General features: G+C 46.2%; 1 protein-coding gene across 1 annotated transcript in view; it reads left to right on the plus strand.

Moving 5' to 3' along the window:
* The first annotated feature begins 724 nt into the window (after positions 1-724).
* tmie (transmembrane inner ear) overlaps positions 725-16,708 on the plus strand; it is a 186,725-nt gene continuing 170,741 nt past the window's right edge. Inside the window, exon 1 of the mRNA XM_068030808.1 lies at positions 725-956. Within this exon, the coding sequence (XP_067886909.1) occupies positions 768-956 (189 nt within the window). The 5' untranslated portion in view covers positions 725-767. The remainder of the gene's footprint in view (positions 957-16,708) is intronic.

Consider the following 16,708-nt stretch of genomic DNA (forward strand, 5'->3'; position numbering starts at 1 on the left):
AGTGTTTCCTGCCTTGACGTCCTGGCTGTCACTGTGTCCGACCTGGCCCGACCCGACCCGAGCCCGAATGCCAGAGCCGGAAGAGCAACCCGACCAGACCCAAACCGGACACATGCTGTCGGGTCCCATCAGTTCGGGTCGGGTAGCCATGCTCTACATGTGGCAACTCCTGCAGTACTCCACCACATCTTTGTGGAGTTTTGGCCAGTCAAACCGCTGTCTTATGTGGGCTTTGGTTTTTCGTATACCGACATTATAATTGCATGGGCCATTTGTAATATTTCTCTCCGGTACCTCTGCGATACCACTACCTGGTGAACCACTGTCCACTCCTTGCTCTCAAGTCAGTGAGGAGAACTTCACTTCCTCATCTGTTCCTCATTCTTTAAATAGTAGCAGTAAGGGACTCCCTCTGCTTCAATTTCAGACTGGGCAGCCTGTGATAACTCTCTCAATACTCCTATGTAATGCTCCTGTGTATATTGCCCAAGTCGATGCAAAATATTTTCGGCTGTCATGCAGAGAAAACTGAAACACATTTGTGTTGGTGCTAAAGAATTCTGCCCCAGTCGCTGGTGTTCATGGCTTCTTTAACTGGTGTTTGTGTGCAGCCTGTGTGTAAAAGGAAACCCATTTAATTAATTAATGATTTCCCCCAGGGTGCAGTGCAGGCCCCGTGTACCGTGAAGCAAAAAAAGACAGTTGGTTCGGGGGCAGATGTGAAGTCTGTCAGCCCAGCTTCTGCTCATCAATCACTCAGCTCTCTGATGGTGTGTGTGCCTGTTTGTAGATGTACGTGTATTGTAACCGGCTGTGGGTCAAGGGAAACGACCGAGGGGATGGCGTGTTCTGAGGACCAGCGTTCCTACCTTTCAGCCCTCAGCATAATCAGCTCTGTCACCGTCCTGCTTTCTCTCTTTATTTCAGCCGCATCTTCCCAGTTCCTGGATCCAGACGTGAGTTACCCATTTGTTTTCTCTCCCTCTCTTTCTCACTGACACCCTATCCTCTGCGTCATTGTAGTATTGAGCTGCTTTGGTGCTACTGGTTGCCACAGGCAGTGCTGTGACTAACTCGGGAGGCCTGAATTCCCTGTACACTTGACAAGAAAGACAAATGTTTGCTACAGAGAAACACTTGGGGGCTCTCATTACAGGGACCATGCAGTCTCCTCTGCTCAAACTTGTATTAAATACCAGAGGTAATGGTGCATGATCCTCTGTTTCCTCTTTTGTTTCCTTCACTTCTTCCTGACACTGTTGCTAGTTGTTACACTGCAAGGAGATTTATTTTTCTCCATTTTGAGTACCTTCCTCAGCGTTTTGGGAGCATGTTAAACTCGACGGCTTGTTAAACATATTCTTGTGTAACTGGGAAAGGTTTTACAATGGGGTCTTCGTGATGTTCCTTTAATTGGTGGTCAATCAGAAAACATTGCTGGGGAGCAGGGAGGGGGGAGTGGGATAGGAGCTGGGTGAAGGGTTATCATAGAAGTTTGGATCAGAGATGACTGAGTCTACCAAAGAAGACAAACTATTTAAAAAATCCAGGAGTGATGGGATGAGAATAACGTTAAGGGGATATTTAATAGTGGTGTTCAAAACATGAAGCAATATGATCGAATAAATAAGGAGAAATGTTCGACTGGTAGGAAGCTCAATAACCAGAGGGCACAGATTTAAGGGAATTGGTAAAAGAAGCAGAGAGGAGATTAAGGTAATATTTTTATGCAGCATGTTATTCTGATCTGGAATGTACTGCCTGAAAGTATGGGGGAAACAGATCCAAGAGCTATTTTCAAAAGGGAATTGCATATATACTTTAAAAAAGGGCTATGGAAAAAGAGTGGACAGTGGGACTAATAGGATAGCTCCTTCAAAGAACTGGCTTGATGGACTACATGGCCTCCTTCTGTGCTGTGTGATTGTGACTAATTCAGTCAAAACTGATGGCTATTGTCAGCCTCGTTGTGCTTATGTCTCAAGGAAAAGATGCCCTTAAAATCCAGGGACCCTCTGGTGATCACAAGTTTCCTATTCACCCATATTGCAGAGAGGCATTCTTCCGTCAGTGAAAGATTGTCAGGAACCCTGACCAATGGCGAAAATGGACATAAATGCTATTCCTCCTTATATTCCAATAATGTGTGCTGCTGTACCAAGACTAGCACAGCACCAGAACCCCAAGTATTATTTCTGTGCCCCTATGATTGGCCCTGAAGGGGTTGGACAAAGGGCAGCAATGTGGTGACAAGCAGCTGATAGGGGAACAGGGAAAAGGAGTGTGAATGTGAAGAATGATGGTTTGGTAACAGGAGGCGGAGATTACTGTTTGACTATGGTACTTTGTTTTTTATTCAACTGCGATGGAATATTTACTTGATCGGGGAGGGAGGATGGGGGGCTGCTTGTGTTTGTCGCTCTACAACTGCCTTCAAATAAGCCATATCACAAAATGAGGAGATGTGACATGGTACTGGTCGCTGCTTCTGTCACTAATTGTAAGAGATTACATCTTTATGAAACAATTATTGAAGCTGCAGCACCATTTTGGATATCAAAAGCCAGAGATAAAGGGGCTGAAATGAGCTCAGAGTGAATGGCAGCCCATTTTACATTGTACCAAGGGATATGAAAAGATAAATCGGCACAGTGTAAAATAAGCTGCTGATTCACTATGTACCGATTTCCATCTACTGGCAAAAATCAAACCACTAAGGACCTTACTTGACAATATCAGCAAAGCCCTGTAAGACAAATAGCATCTAAATGAAAGCTCAGGATGCCAGGTTTTCATATAAGACATCTGCCCCTGGCCTATTAGCAGAAATCTCTGTGCAAAGCTGACCTTCATAATCTAGGTTACTGTGCCCTCTTTAGGTGCAGTCAAGTACTGACACCAGAAAAGTCAGAGAAAAAAATTCAAGTACTTTGTGCAGAACAGGATAAAATGACTAGTGCCCAATGTTCTTCTGTTTTGCATCCATTTTGCAGGCATTATTAGGTCATAAGTCCAGGAAAATCTACTCCAAAATCTTGAATTTTATTTTAAATTTGCCCAAGGGATGTAGGTGTCACTGGCAAGGACTGCATTTATTTCCAATCCCTAACTGTCCTTGAGAAGGGGGGTGGTGAACCGCCCTCCCACAGTGCTGTTAGGTAGGGAGTTCCAGGACTTTGACCTAACAAATATGAAGGAATAGTGATATAAAAGCAAAATACTGCGGATGCTGGAAATCTGAAATAAAAACAAGAAATGCTGGTAATACTCAGCAGGTCTGTCACCATCTGTGGAGAGAGAAGCAGAGTTAACATTTCAGGTCAGGGACCCTTCTTCTGCTAGTTCTGAAGAAAGTTCACTGACCTGAAACATTAGCTCTGCTTCTCTCTCCACTGATGCTGCCAGACCTGCTGAGTATTACCAGCATTTCTTGTTTATATTGAAGGAATAGTGATCTATTTTCAAGTTAGGATGGTGCATAACTTGCAGGTGGTGGTGTTCCTATGCACCTGTTGCCCTTTTCCATCTACATGTTAGAGGTCCCAATTATATAGGGCATTGGTGAGACCACACCTGGAGTAGTGTGTGCAGTTTTGGTCTCCTTACCTAAGGAAGGACATACATGCCCTTGAGGGAGTGCAACGGAGGTTCACTAGACTGGTTCCTGGGATGAAGGGAATGTCTTATGAGGAAAGATTGAGTAGAACAGGCCTATATTCCCCAGAGTTTTGATGAATGAGAGGTGATCGAATTGAAACATATAAAATTTTAAGGGGCTTGACACGTAGATGCTGAGGAAATGTTTCCCCTGGCTGGGGAATCTAGAACACAGGAGCACTGTCTCAGAATAAGAGGTCGCCCATTTAGGACTGAGATGAGAAGATATTTCTTCAAAGGGTTGAGAATCTTTTGAATTCCTTACTCCAGAGAGATGTGGAGGCTCTGTTGTTGAGTATATTGACGACAGAGATCAATAGATTTTTGTCTATTAAGCGAATGAAGGGATTATGGGGATAGTGTAGGAAGGTGGGGCTGGATTTTACCAAAAGGTAGGTGGTCCTGCCACCGCGATCAAAAGCATGTCCCAAGCTGTGTGATGGACAGCGGGTCTCCAGGGGCAATTTTACCACAGGCAGCCAATTAAGAGACCACCACCAGGACCACCATCCAGTTAAGGACGGCGGCCTGCCTCTCAGAGCTGTTGACCCAATCAGAGGGCTGGCAGTTCGGCAGCCTTGGCAGCACCATGACAGAGGTGGCTGCAGCTGAGGCTGCAGGAAGAAGGAAAGATCAAAGAGCGGGTAAGGATTTTTTTAATGTGCCGGGACCAGGCGGGCAAGCCCCAGTGATGGAAGGGTGAATCTTCCAGCAGTGGCAACAGAGCCATGGAGGAACCTCTCCCTGGGCCCTGAAGCACCCAGAAAGGAAGGCCCTCTCCCCCCCCCACCCCCGGCCCACACCACCTGGAAACCCGCTGGAAGGCTGCCATGGTTTGCCTTCCCACGCGACGGTGGCCTGTCCCGACAGGGGTTAAATGCTGGCGGGGGCTTGGGTGGCTATTCATCCAGTTTTATATCGGTCAGTTTGAATTTTAGCCAATCTGTCCACTGTCCGGTACCAGATGCCTTTATGTCCTTATCTGGTTTGGCCTACGTGTGACCCCAGTCCCACAGCAATGTGATTGGCTCTTACCTGCCCTCTGAAATGGCCCAGCAAGTCACTCGGTTGTCACGGACAATTAGGGATGGGCAACAAATGCTCGCCTTGCTGGTGATGCCCACATCCCATCAAAAGAATAGAAAAGGAATACGCTGCGATTCAGTTTGCTGTTTTCATCAATGTTTTTCACTTGATATTAATCCATTATACTCACAAATACAGGTAGTTCTGGTGCATTTCTTAGTTGCCAAGGCTTGTGGATGGGAGGCCCGTGATGACATAATTTCCGTGTGCTGTGACATTATCCCTGTGTGTGGTGACATCATCCCAGTGTACGGTGACGTCTGCCTCACCTCGTGTGTGTTATTGTTGGCCTTCAGCAGTGGCCACCCCAATGGGGGTGGAAAGTGACCATTAATTGGCCAATCAATTGAATTAATTGGGTCCGCCTCCGGTCAGCAGGTGGCTGCACTGCTGCCATTTCCACTTCTGGGAATGTGCCGTGGTGGTGGGAAGATGCCGGGCTTCTGTCTTAACACCCACTGCCACCATTTTACCAGCTCTCCTGCCTCCCAACCCGTCTCCAGAGCACTGATAAAATTCCAGCCATAGAGTTGTTTAAAAGATTAGCTATAATCTTGTCAAATGGTGCAGCAGGCCTGAAGGGCCAAGTGGCCTATTCCTGCTCCTATTTCCTATGTTCTTATGTTCTTCTAGTTTGGAAAGTGCTGTCAAAGGAGCCTTGGTGAGTTGCTGCAGTGCCTCTTGTAGATGGTACACACTGTAGCCATGGTGCACCAGTGGTGGAGGGAGTGAATGTTTAAGTGTCAGCTGGGGTACCGATCAAGTGTGTTGTTTCATCATGGATGGTTTTGGCATTCTTGAATGTTGTTGCAGCTGCACTCATCCAGGCAAGTGGAAAGTATTCTGTTAGATTCCTGACTTGTGCCTTTTAGATGGCGGAAAGGCTTTGAGGAGTGTTACAAAAGTACCTCTGTTTTGTTAAATATATTTTTTGAGGATTCACTTTTGAAAGATTGAAGAAATGTTAAACTTTGGGGTTTTCAAAATGGATCATGTAAAGAGCCCCTGGAAATGTTTTTTAAAAGGGTCACTGAGAGGTCTTGTGAGGAAACCAAGGCTTTCCGGGAAACCACCTGACTTCCAGCTCAATAAACAACAGAGAACTTTGGACAGCTAGAGAAGTTGTTTACAAAAAAGTGACAAGTCAAGATTGATGGAGGTCAAAAGGTTGACCTCCTGTTGTCAGTTTTGCTTTTGAATTGTTTTGAGTTGTGGTTGAACTGTATAAAAAGGGAGAGAACTTCCAAGTGACTTCCAAGAAGTCACATATAGAGCCATTCAGTTGGAGTGGACTTAAGCATTCTTGACACTGTCCTTGTGGTAGCATTTAGCCACATGTCTACAATCTTTGTGTGGCAGCTGCAGGACTATGAGGCAGAGCAGTATTTTTCAGTAAAGTAGACTAGGGCCATTGTTGCAGTGCAAAGTGTTCTGACTGTGCTCCCCCATGACATTCCAGTGAGTATACGGTCAAAGTTCACCCTGTTTTTTACCTTTTGGGCAGTATGGATGAGATGGGGCCAATAAATGAAAATCCTGTCCAGGGTGACACTGAGGTATATTGGGTGGGAGGCCATGGATAAGTCACCTTTCGCAGAAGGAAACATTGAGTTCGTTTCCAGTAATGTTACTGCTCAGATGGAACAGCTTCACAACTGCCTTCTCTGGATTACGGCAGAGATACTAGGTCCAGAAATGGCATTCCAGAAGGTTCAAGTCACTGGTGAGCATGGTACTTGCTTCCTCTAGCATTGATGCCTGCGTCAGCAGTATTATGTCATTGGCATAGACAAACTCAAGAAGCTCCACACCATCCAGGACAAAGCAGCCCGTTTTATTGGCACCCCATCCACAAACATTCACTTCCTCCACCACTGACGTACAGTGACAGCAGTGTGTACCATCTACAAGATGCATGGCAGCAACACACCAAGGCTCCTTCGACAGCCCCAACCAAACCCGTGACCTCTACCAGCTAGAAGGACAAGGGCAGCAAATGCATGGGAATACCACCACCTGCAAGTTCCCTTCCAAGTCACACACCATCCTGACTTGGAACTATATCGCCGTTCCTTCACTGTCGCTGGGTCAAAATCCTGGAACTCCCTTCCTAACAGTATTGTGGACTGCAGCGATTCAAGAAGGCTGCTCACCACCAACTTCTCAAGGGCAATTAGGGATGGGCAATAAATGCTGGTCTATCCAGCAATGCCCACAACCCATGAATGAATTTTAAAAACCATCCAGATATGGTACATGTCCGCCATATAGATGTTGAAGATGGCTGGTGCAAACACCGACCACTGTGATAGATCACCTGGTCTTATCACTAAGATAAAAATGGAACTGCGGTTGCTCAGTAGGGTGTGATAGTTTTGCAGCATTGACTGATGATTAAAAATTGCTGTAGCAGGCCTTTGCGCCAGACAGTATCGTATGCTGATGACAAATCTATGAAGACAGCTCCAGTCTTCCTGTGCTTCTGGAACCCTTCCTCAATATTGGTAATGGGTGCAAGGACCTGGTCAGAGCAGCTTCTTCCTTCTCTGAAGCTCATCAGCTTGTTTCGGAGGGTGGCTTCTAAACCCAGATTTACCTGGTCAAGGACAAGCCATTCAACCACTTTGTAAACCGTAGATAGAGGAGGCTAGAACGGTAGCTTTTGAGATCATGGGCAGGTTTTTCCGGCTTTAGGATGGCAATGACTTTGGAATGGTGCCAGACTTCCGGGTTTATCCCAGTGTTAAAGATGTTGGAGGCGAGTTTGGCAAGACTTATCCATCCATTTGGGCATTGGATCTTGAGGAAATCTGAGTAGATTCCATCGAGACCAGCAGCCTTCCCAGACTTGATGGCTTCTCAGCACTATGTCCATCTCTTCAGTGGTGAGGATAGCTGCAAAGATAGTGTGCGGAGTGGCTTTTTGCAGAGAGAGCTTAAGCAGCTGTTTCACTCTGCATTTATTTTTGATGGTAGTTGTTGCCTTTGAGTTTTTTTAAAATTCACTCATGGGATGTGGGCATCACTGGCTAGGCCAGCATTTATTTTAAATCCCTAATTGCCCTTGAGAAGGTGGTGGTGAGCTTCCTTCTTAAACTGCTACAGTCCGTGGGGTAGAGGTAGACCTACAGTGCTGTTAAGAAGGGAGTTCCAGGATTTTGACCCAGTGACAGTACAGGAATGGCAATATAGTTCCAAGTCAGGATGGTGAGTGATTTGGAGGAAACTTGTATGTGGTGGTGTTCCCATGCATCTGCTGCCCTTGTCCTTCTGGATGGTAGAGGTTGCGGGTTTTGAAGGTGCTGTCTAAGGAGCCTTGGTAAGTTGCTGCAGTTCATCTTGTAGATTAGAATTAGAATTAGAATTAGAATTAGAACATTACAGCGCAGTACAGGCCCTTCGGCCCTTGATGTTGCGCCGACCTGTGAAACCATCTGACCTACACTATTCCATTTTCATCCATATGTCTATCCAATGACCACTTAAATGCCCTTAAAGTTGGCGAGTCTACTACTGTTGCAGGCAGGGCGTTCCACGCCCCTACTACTCTCTGCGTAAAGAAACTACCTCTGACATCTGTCCTATATCTTTCACCCCTCAACTTAAAGCTATGTCCCCTCGTGTTTGCCATCATCATCCGAGGAAAAAGACTCTCACTATCCACCCTATCTAACCCTCTGATTATCTTGTATGTCTCTATTAAGTCACCTCTCCTCCTCCTTCTCTCCAACGAAAACAACCCCAAGTCCCTCAGCCTTTCCTCGTAAGACCTTCCCTCCATACCAGGCAACATCCTAGTAAATCTCCTCTGCACCCTTTCCAAAGCTTCCACATCCTTCCTATAATGCGGTGACCAGAACTGCACGCAATACTCCAGCTGCGGTCTCACCAGAGTTTTGTACAGCTGCATCATGACCTCGTGGCTCCGAAACTCGATCCCCCTACTAATAAAAGCTAACACACCATATGCCTTCTTAACAGCCCTATTAACCTGGGTAGCAACTTTCAGGGATTTATGTACCTGGACACCAAGATCTCTCTGTTCATCTACACTACCAAGAATCTTCCCATTAGCCCAGTACTCTGCATTGCTGTTACTCCTTCCAAAGTGAATCACCTCACACTTCTCCGCATTAAACTCCATTTGCCATCTCTCAGCCCAGCTCTGCAGCCTATCTATGTCCCTGTGTACCCTACAACACCCTTCGACACTATCCACAACTCCACCGACCTTCGTGTCATCCGCAAATTTACTAACCCACCCTTCTACACCCTCATCCAGGTCATTTATAAAAATGACAAACAGCAGTGGCCCCAAAACAGAACCTTGCGGTACACCACTAGTAACTAAACTCCAGGATGAACATTTGCCATCAACCACCACCCTCTGTCTTCTTTCAGCTAGCCAATTTCTGATCCAAAGCTCTAAATCACCTTCAACCCCATACTTGCGTATTTTCTGCAATAGCCTACCGTGGAGAACCTTATCAAACGCCTTACTGAAATCCATATACACCACATCCACGGCTTTACCCTCATCCACCTGTTTGGTCACCTTCTCGAAAAACTCAATAAGGTTTGTGAGGCACGACCTACCTTTCACAAAACCGTGCTGACTATCGCAAATGAACTTATTCTTTTCAAGATGATTATAAATCCTATCTCTTATAACCTTTTCCAACATTTTACCCACAACCGAAGTAAGGCTCACAGGTCTATAATTACCAGGGCTGTCTCTACTCCCCTTCTTGAACAAGGGGACAACATTTGCTATCCTCCAGTCTTCCGGCACTACTCCTGTTGACAATGACGACATAAAGATCAACAACAACGGCTCTGCAATCTCCTCCCTGGCTTCCCAGAGAATCCTAGGATAAATCCCATCTGGCCCAGGGGACTTCTCGTGTCCTCTCCTTGCTCTTCTTAGCCCTCCCTTTAGATCCTTCCTGGCTAGCTTGTAACTCTCAAGCGCCCTAACTGAGCCTTCACGTCTCATCCTAACATAAGCCGCCCTCTTCCTCTTGACAAGCGCTTCAACTTCTTTAGTAAACCACGGCTCCCTCGCTCGACAACTTCCTCCCTGCCTGACAGGTACATACTTATCAAGGACACGCATTAGCTGCTCTTTGAATAAGCTCCACATTTTGTTTGTGCCCATCCCCTGCAGTTTCCTTCCCCATCCTACACATCCTAAATCTTGCCTAATCGCGTCATAATTTCCTTTCCCCCAGCTATAATTCTTGCCCTGCGGTATATACCTGTCCCTGCCCATCGCTAAGGTAAACCTAACCGAATTGTGATCACTATCGCCAAAGTGCTCACCTCCATCTAAATCGAACACCTGGCCGGGTTCATTACCCAGTACCAAATCCAATGTGGCATCGCCCCTGGTTGGCCTGTCAACATACTGTGTCAGAAAACCCTCCTGCACACACTGGACAAAAACAGACCCATCTAAAGTACTCGAACTATAGTATTTCCAGTCAATATTTGGAAAGTTAAAGTCCCCCATAACCACTACCCTGTTACTCTCGCTCCTGTCGAGAATCATCTTCGCTATCCTTTCCTCTACATCTCTGGAACTATTCGGAGGTCTATAGAAAACTCCCAACAGGGTGACCTCTCCTCTCCTGTTCCTAACCTCGGCCCATACTACCTCAGTAGACGAGTCCTCAAACGTCCTTTCTGCCGCTGTAATACTTTCCTTGATTAACAATGACACACCCCCCGCCTCTTTTACCCTCTTCTCTGTTCTTACTGAAACATCTAAATCCCGGAACCTGCAACATCCATTCCTGCCCCTGCTCTACCCATGTCTCCGAAATGGCCACAACATCAGGATCCCAGGTACCAACCCATGCTGCAAGCTCACCCACCTTATTCCGGATGCTCCTGGCGTTGAAGTAGACACACTTTAAACCAAGTTCTTGCTTGCCAGTGCCCTCTTGCGTCCCTGTAACCTTATCCCCTACCTCACTACTCTCAACAGCCTGTACACTGGAACTATAATTTAGGTTCCCATTCCCCTGCTGATTTAGTTTAAACCCCCCCGAAGAGCACTAACAAATCTCCCCCCCAGGATATTGGTACCCCTCTGGTTCAGGTGAAGACCATCCTGTTTGTAGAGGTCCCACCTACCCCAGAAAGAGCCCCAATTATCCAGGAAACCACTGGTACACACTGCTGCCACTGTGCATCGGTGGTGAAGTGAGTGAATGTTGAAGGTGGTGGATGGGTTGCCAGTAAAGCAGGTTGCTTTGTCCTGGATGGTGTCGAGCTTCTTGAGTGTTGTTGGAGCTGCACCCATCCAGGCAAGTGGAGAGTATTCCATCACACCCCTGACTTGTGCCTTGTACATGGTAGATAGGCATTGGGGAGACAGGAGATGAGTAACTAGCCACAGAATTCCCAGCCTATGACCTGCTTTGGTAGCCACAGTATTTATGTGGCTGGTCCAGTTCAATGGTACCCCCCAGGATATTGATAATTGGGGGGGTTCAACGATGGTAATGACATTGAATGTTATTTTCCACTTATCAGCCCAAGCCTGGATGTTGTCCAGGTCTTGCTGCACATGGACACGGGTTGCTTCATTATCTGAGGAATCGCGAATGGTGCTGAACATTATGCAATCATCAGTGATCATTCTCACATCAGACCTTATAATAGAGTGAAGGTCATTGATGAAGCAGCTGAAGATGGTTGGGCCAAGGACACTACCCTGAGGAACACCTGCAGTGATGTCCTGGGCCTGAAATCATTGACCTCCAACAACCACAACCATCTTCCTTTGTGCTAGGTATGACTCCAATCCATTAACTCCAGTTTTGCTAGGGCTCCTTGATGCCATACTTGGTCAAATGTTGCCTTGATATCAAGGGCAGTCACTCTCATCTCACCTTGTTAGTGTATCTAGTTAGTTGAGTTAGTTAGAAGGCAGTTGCAATGGCATTAATATGCCTCATTCTTGACAGGTAGGGGCCTGCATGACACATGTTTCTGGGGTTCCTTTTGGAACTTGAAAAATCCAGATTTTCAGTTGTTTCTTGCCAATGCGCTAATCTGCATTTGTCTAAGGAATCCAGGAGTGCAGTTGCTGTATCTGGATCTTGAGTGACATAAATCTCTGCCAACTGTCTCTCACTATCCGAGTACCAGGATGGCATGTATTCCTTCCTGTAGCTGCACAGGATGCTTCTGGTGGATCCCACTTTCAGCATTCAAGCATGGTCTTAGTTTCTTGCAGATGGCAACATTCTCAAAAATGCTTGTGAATGTAGGCCATGAAGCCATATAAAAGTTCCATCTTGGTTTTGGGACTGAGGCAATTATTGGCACCATAACCCCTACATGTACGATGCTGGGTTAGTGTTGTCTGTGGGAAAGTTCTTAAGGATTTTCTGGGAGCAGGTTAGTGGCCTTTGCTGTCACTGATCTTAAAACAGAGTTCCAGTGAGTATTCCGCAGAGAAAAAGGTGCTTGCTGTTTGGCATCATAGACAAGGTGGATATCAAAGACCAGCTCCCAGTCTTCTAGATGTTTGCTAACTCGCTCTGCTTTTTGATAGCCCCATATGTAGTGGAGGCTGTTGAAATCGTCGATGAAGATGGCGGAGTGGTTGACATTTGGTCGGGCGATGGTTAATTGTGTCTTCGTTGGCGGCTTGTAAATATTCACGGTAGTCAGCTTGCCCACTCTGATTGTAATTGAGAACGGTGAGCTGAGTGCCAGCAGGATCTCTTCGGCTTCGGTAAACAGGTCGACCCAGAGCTATGCGGCTGTACCGTATTTGCCGTGGTATTGCCACGCTATCATGTGGAATCCATCTACCTGAATCTGGTATGCATTGGATTCCAGTAGATAGGGTTCTTGGAGGGCATGAATCTCACTCATTTGTGTTCTAAGTTTCATTGACAGGATCTCACACTCAAAATAGACCTTCAGCATTAAGTTAATAAATGTGAAGTGCCAGACCAATTCTCTTGGTTGCTTTGTTGGCATGTTCGAAATTTTCAAGCTTTGCAGACTGGGAGGCCACTTCCGGCTGGTCAATGCGCTTCTTGATGATATTAGCTGGCAAATTCTTAATGAACTAGCACACACAGGTTTACCACGTGTAGATTATTATGCTGGTGGAGCTATTCGCCAATCACATAAAATAAAAAGATTCTCTCTTTTCATTGCAAGGTATTATCACCCAGGAAAGGATGTGCAGTTGGATGCTAAGTGAAGAAAAAGAACAGAGACTGAACTCCAAATTTAAGTTTAGCGGTTAATATAGTGTAATGGTTATGTTATGGCCTCCTATCTTATGCCCTCCATAACCTTCCGCTCAACCAAAACTTTACTGTCCATATCTGAACACACACTGAGTCCTAGTCACCCATCACTCCTGTACTCATTGACCTACATTGGCTCCCAGTCCAGCAACACCTCAACTTTAAAATTCTGATCTTTATGTTCCTCCATGTCTCCCCATCTCTGTAACCTCCTCCAACTTTACAACCTTCAGAGAACTCTGCATTCCTCCAAGTCTCCCCTCTTCTGCATCTCCGATTTCCTTTGCTCTACCATTGGCAGCCGTGCCTTCAGCTCTCTCGGTTCTAAGTTCTGGAATTGCCTCCCTAAAGCTCTCTGTCTCTCTGCTGCTCTCTCCTTTAAGATGCTCCTTAATACCTACTCCTTTAACCAAGCTAAAAATTGAACTTGCATGTTGCCACGTAGCCACATCTTTCAAACCAAACTTCACATGCTTAGTGTTTAACTCACACTTAAAAATCACGTTATCACAAGTGATTTAAAAATTAATCAGAATGCACTATTTAAATTTAATATTCGCAGTATTCCCATCACCTGAAGGGAGTTAATCAGTTGATTCTTCTTTCTCTCCCTCCCTCCTCTTGATTTCTTCCAAACTTACTACTTGCTAATCTTTCAGTTCGGATAAAGGGAACGCAGTTGAAGGGTTAATTTGTCTTCTCCTTTTAGGAACAAGTCACTAGGACACGCTAGAGTATTAGAACCAACCTGTCTTAATATCTCTTTACTTCTTCACACCCTGCCTCCTGTAAGAACTCCATTCCATTCTCCCAGTTTCTCCATCTCTGACACATCTGCTCTGATGATGCAACCTTCCACGACTGCGCTTCTGATATGTCTTCCTTTTTCCACAACCGAGGATTCCCCCCCCACTGTGGTTGACAGGGCTCTCGACCGTGTCCAGCCCATTTCCCGCACCTCTACCCTCACCCCTTCCTCTCCCTCCCAGAACTTCGACAGGGTTCCCCTTGTCCTCACTTTCCACCCCACCAGCCTCCACATCCAAAGGATCATCCTCTGCCATTTTCGCCACGTCCAGCGTGATGCCACTACTAAACACATCTTCCCCTCCCCTGTCAGCATTCCGAATGGATTGTTCCCTCCCCGACACCCTGGTCCACTCCTCCATTACCACCAACACCTCATCCCCTTCCCATGGCACCTTCCCATGCAATCACAGGAGGTGTAATACCTGCCCTTTTATCTCCTCTCTCCTCACTATCCAAGGCCCCAAACACTCCTTACAAGTGAAGCAGGGATTTACTTGTACTTCTTTCAATTTAGTATACTGTATTCGCTGCTCATAATGTGGTCTCTACTACATTGGGGAGACCAAACGCAAATTGGGTGACTGCTTTGCAGAACACCTCCGCTCAGTCCGAAAGCATGACCCCGAGCTTCCAGTTGCTGGCCATTTCAACTCACCTCCCTGCTCTCATGCCCATATCTCTGTCCTGGGCTTGCTGCAGTGTACCAGTGAACATCAACGCAAACTCGAGGAACAGCATCTTATTTATCAATTAGGCACACTACAGCCTGCCAGACTGAACATTGAGTTCAATAATTTCAGAGCATGAAGGGTCCCCCTTTTTATTTTTAGTTTTTTTTGTATTTTTTATTTGTTTATTTTATTTTAGTTTGTTTCATCATTTTTTTTTAACCACGGTTTTTTTCATGTTTGTGATTTTGGCCAGTGCTGTTCATTTTTCTGTCAATTAACATCGTGGTTAGCACCGCAGCCTCACAGCTCCAGGGACCCGGGTTCGATTCTGGGTACTGCCTGTGCGGAGTTTGCAAGTTCTCCCTGTGACCGTGTGGGTTTTCGCCGGGTGCTTTGGTTTCCTCCCACCGCCAAAGACTTGCAGGTGATAGGTAAATTGGCCATTATAAATCGCCCCTAGTGTAGGTAGGGAATAGGGGATTACTGTAGGGTTAGTATAAATGGGTGGTTCTTGGTCGGCACAGACTCGGTGGGCCGAAGGGCCTGTTTCAGTGCTGTATCTCTAAATAAAAATAAAAACACCCTCTCTGCGCTAATATAATAAAAGCAAAATACTGCGGATGCTGGAAATCTGAAATAAAAACAAGAAATGCTGGAACCACTCAGCAGGTCTGGCAGCATCTGTGGAAAGAGAAGCAGAGTTAACCTTTCGGGTCAGTGACCCTTCTTCGGAAAAGACAAATATTAAAAATGTCACAGATTATAAGCAAGTGAGGTGGGGGTGGGGCAAGACATAACAAAGGAGAAGGTGTAGATTGGACAAGGCCACAGAATGGCTGACCAAAAGGTCATGGAGCAAAGGCAAACAATGTGTTAATGGTGTGTTGAAAGACAAAGCATTAGCACAGAAAAGGTGTTAACGGACTGAATATTGAACAGCAGCAAGTGCAAACATGAAAAAACAAACTAAGATGAAATGAAATAAATGCAAAATAAGGTTGTAAAAAGTGTAAAAAAAGAAAAAACAACTAAAAATGAAAGTAAAATGGGGGGCTGTCATGCTCTGAAATTATTGAACTCAATGTTCAGTCCAGCAGGCTGTAGTGTGCCTAATTGGTAGATGAGATGCTGTTCCTCGAGCTTGCGTTGATGTTCACTGGAACACTGCAGCAATCCCAGGACAGAGATGTGAGCATGAGAGAAGGGGGGAGTGTTGAAATGGCAAGCAACCGGAAGCTCAGGGTCCTGCTTGCGGACTGAGCGGAGGTGTTCCGCAAAGCGGTCACCCAGTCTGCACTTGGTCTCCCCAATGTAGAGGAGACCACATTGTGAGCAGCGAATACAGTATACTATATTGAAAGAAGTACAAGTAAATCGCTGCTTCACCTGAAAGGAGTGTTTGTGGCCTGGGATAGTGAGGCGAGAGGAGGTAAATGGGCAGGTATTACACCTCCTGCGATTGCAGGGGAAGGTGCATGGGACGGGGACGAGGTGGTGGGGGTAATGGAGGTGTGGACTAGGGTGTCGCGGAGGGAACGATCCCTTCGGAATGCAGACAGGGGAAGGGACGGGAAGATGCGTTTAGTAGTGGCATCACGCTGGAGGTGGCGGAAATGGCGGAGGATGATCCTTTGGATATGGAGGCTGATGGGGCGGAAGGTGAGGACAAGGGGAACCCTGTCACGGTTCTGGGAGGGAGGGGAAGGGTTGAGGGCAGAGGTACGAGAAATGGGCCGGACACGGTTGAGGGCCCTGTCAACAACAGTGGGGGGGGAATCCTTGGTTGTGGAAAAAGGAGGTCATATCAGAAGCACCGTCATGCACCCTCTCTGCACTAACGCTTTATCTTTCAGCACACTATTAACATACCGTTTGCCTTTGCTCCATGACCTTCTAGTATTCTCTGTGACCCTGTCTTATCAACACCTCTTTTGTTATCGCTTGCCCCACCCCCACTTTATTTGCTTAAAACCTTTTACATTTCTAACCTTTGCCAGTTCTGATGAAGGGTCACTGACCTGAAACGTTAACTCTGCTTCTCTCTCCACAGATGCTGCCAGACCTGCTGAGTATTTCCAGCATCTCGTTTTTATTTCAGATTTCCAGCATCTGCCGTATTTTGCTTTTCTTCTTATTATTAATATCTCTTTACATGGCTTTGTGTACTCTAGAAAATGTGAGTCCAAATCACACCAGGCCAATTTA

Source organism: Heterodontus francisci, chromosome 5 (genome assembly GCF_036365525.1).
Source record: "Heterodontus francisci isolate sHetFra1 chromosome 5, sHetFra1.hap1, whole genome shotgun sequence".
Classification (NCBI taxonomy): domain Eukaryota; kingdom Metazoa; phylum Chordata; class Chondrichthyes; order Heterodontiformes; family Heterodontidae; genus Heterodontus; species Heterodontus francisci.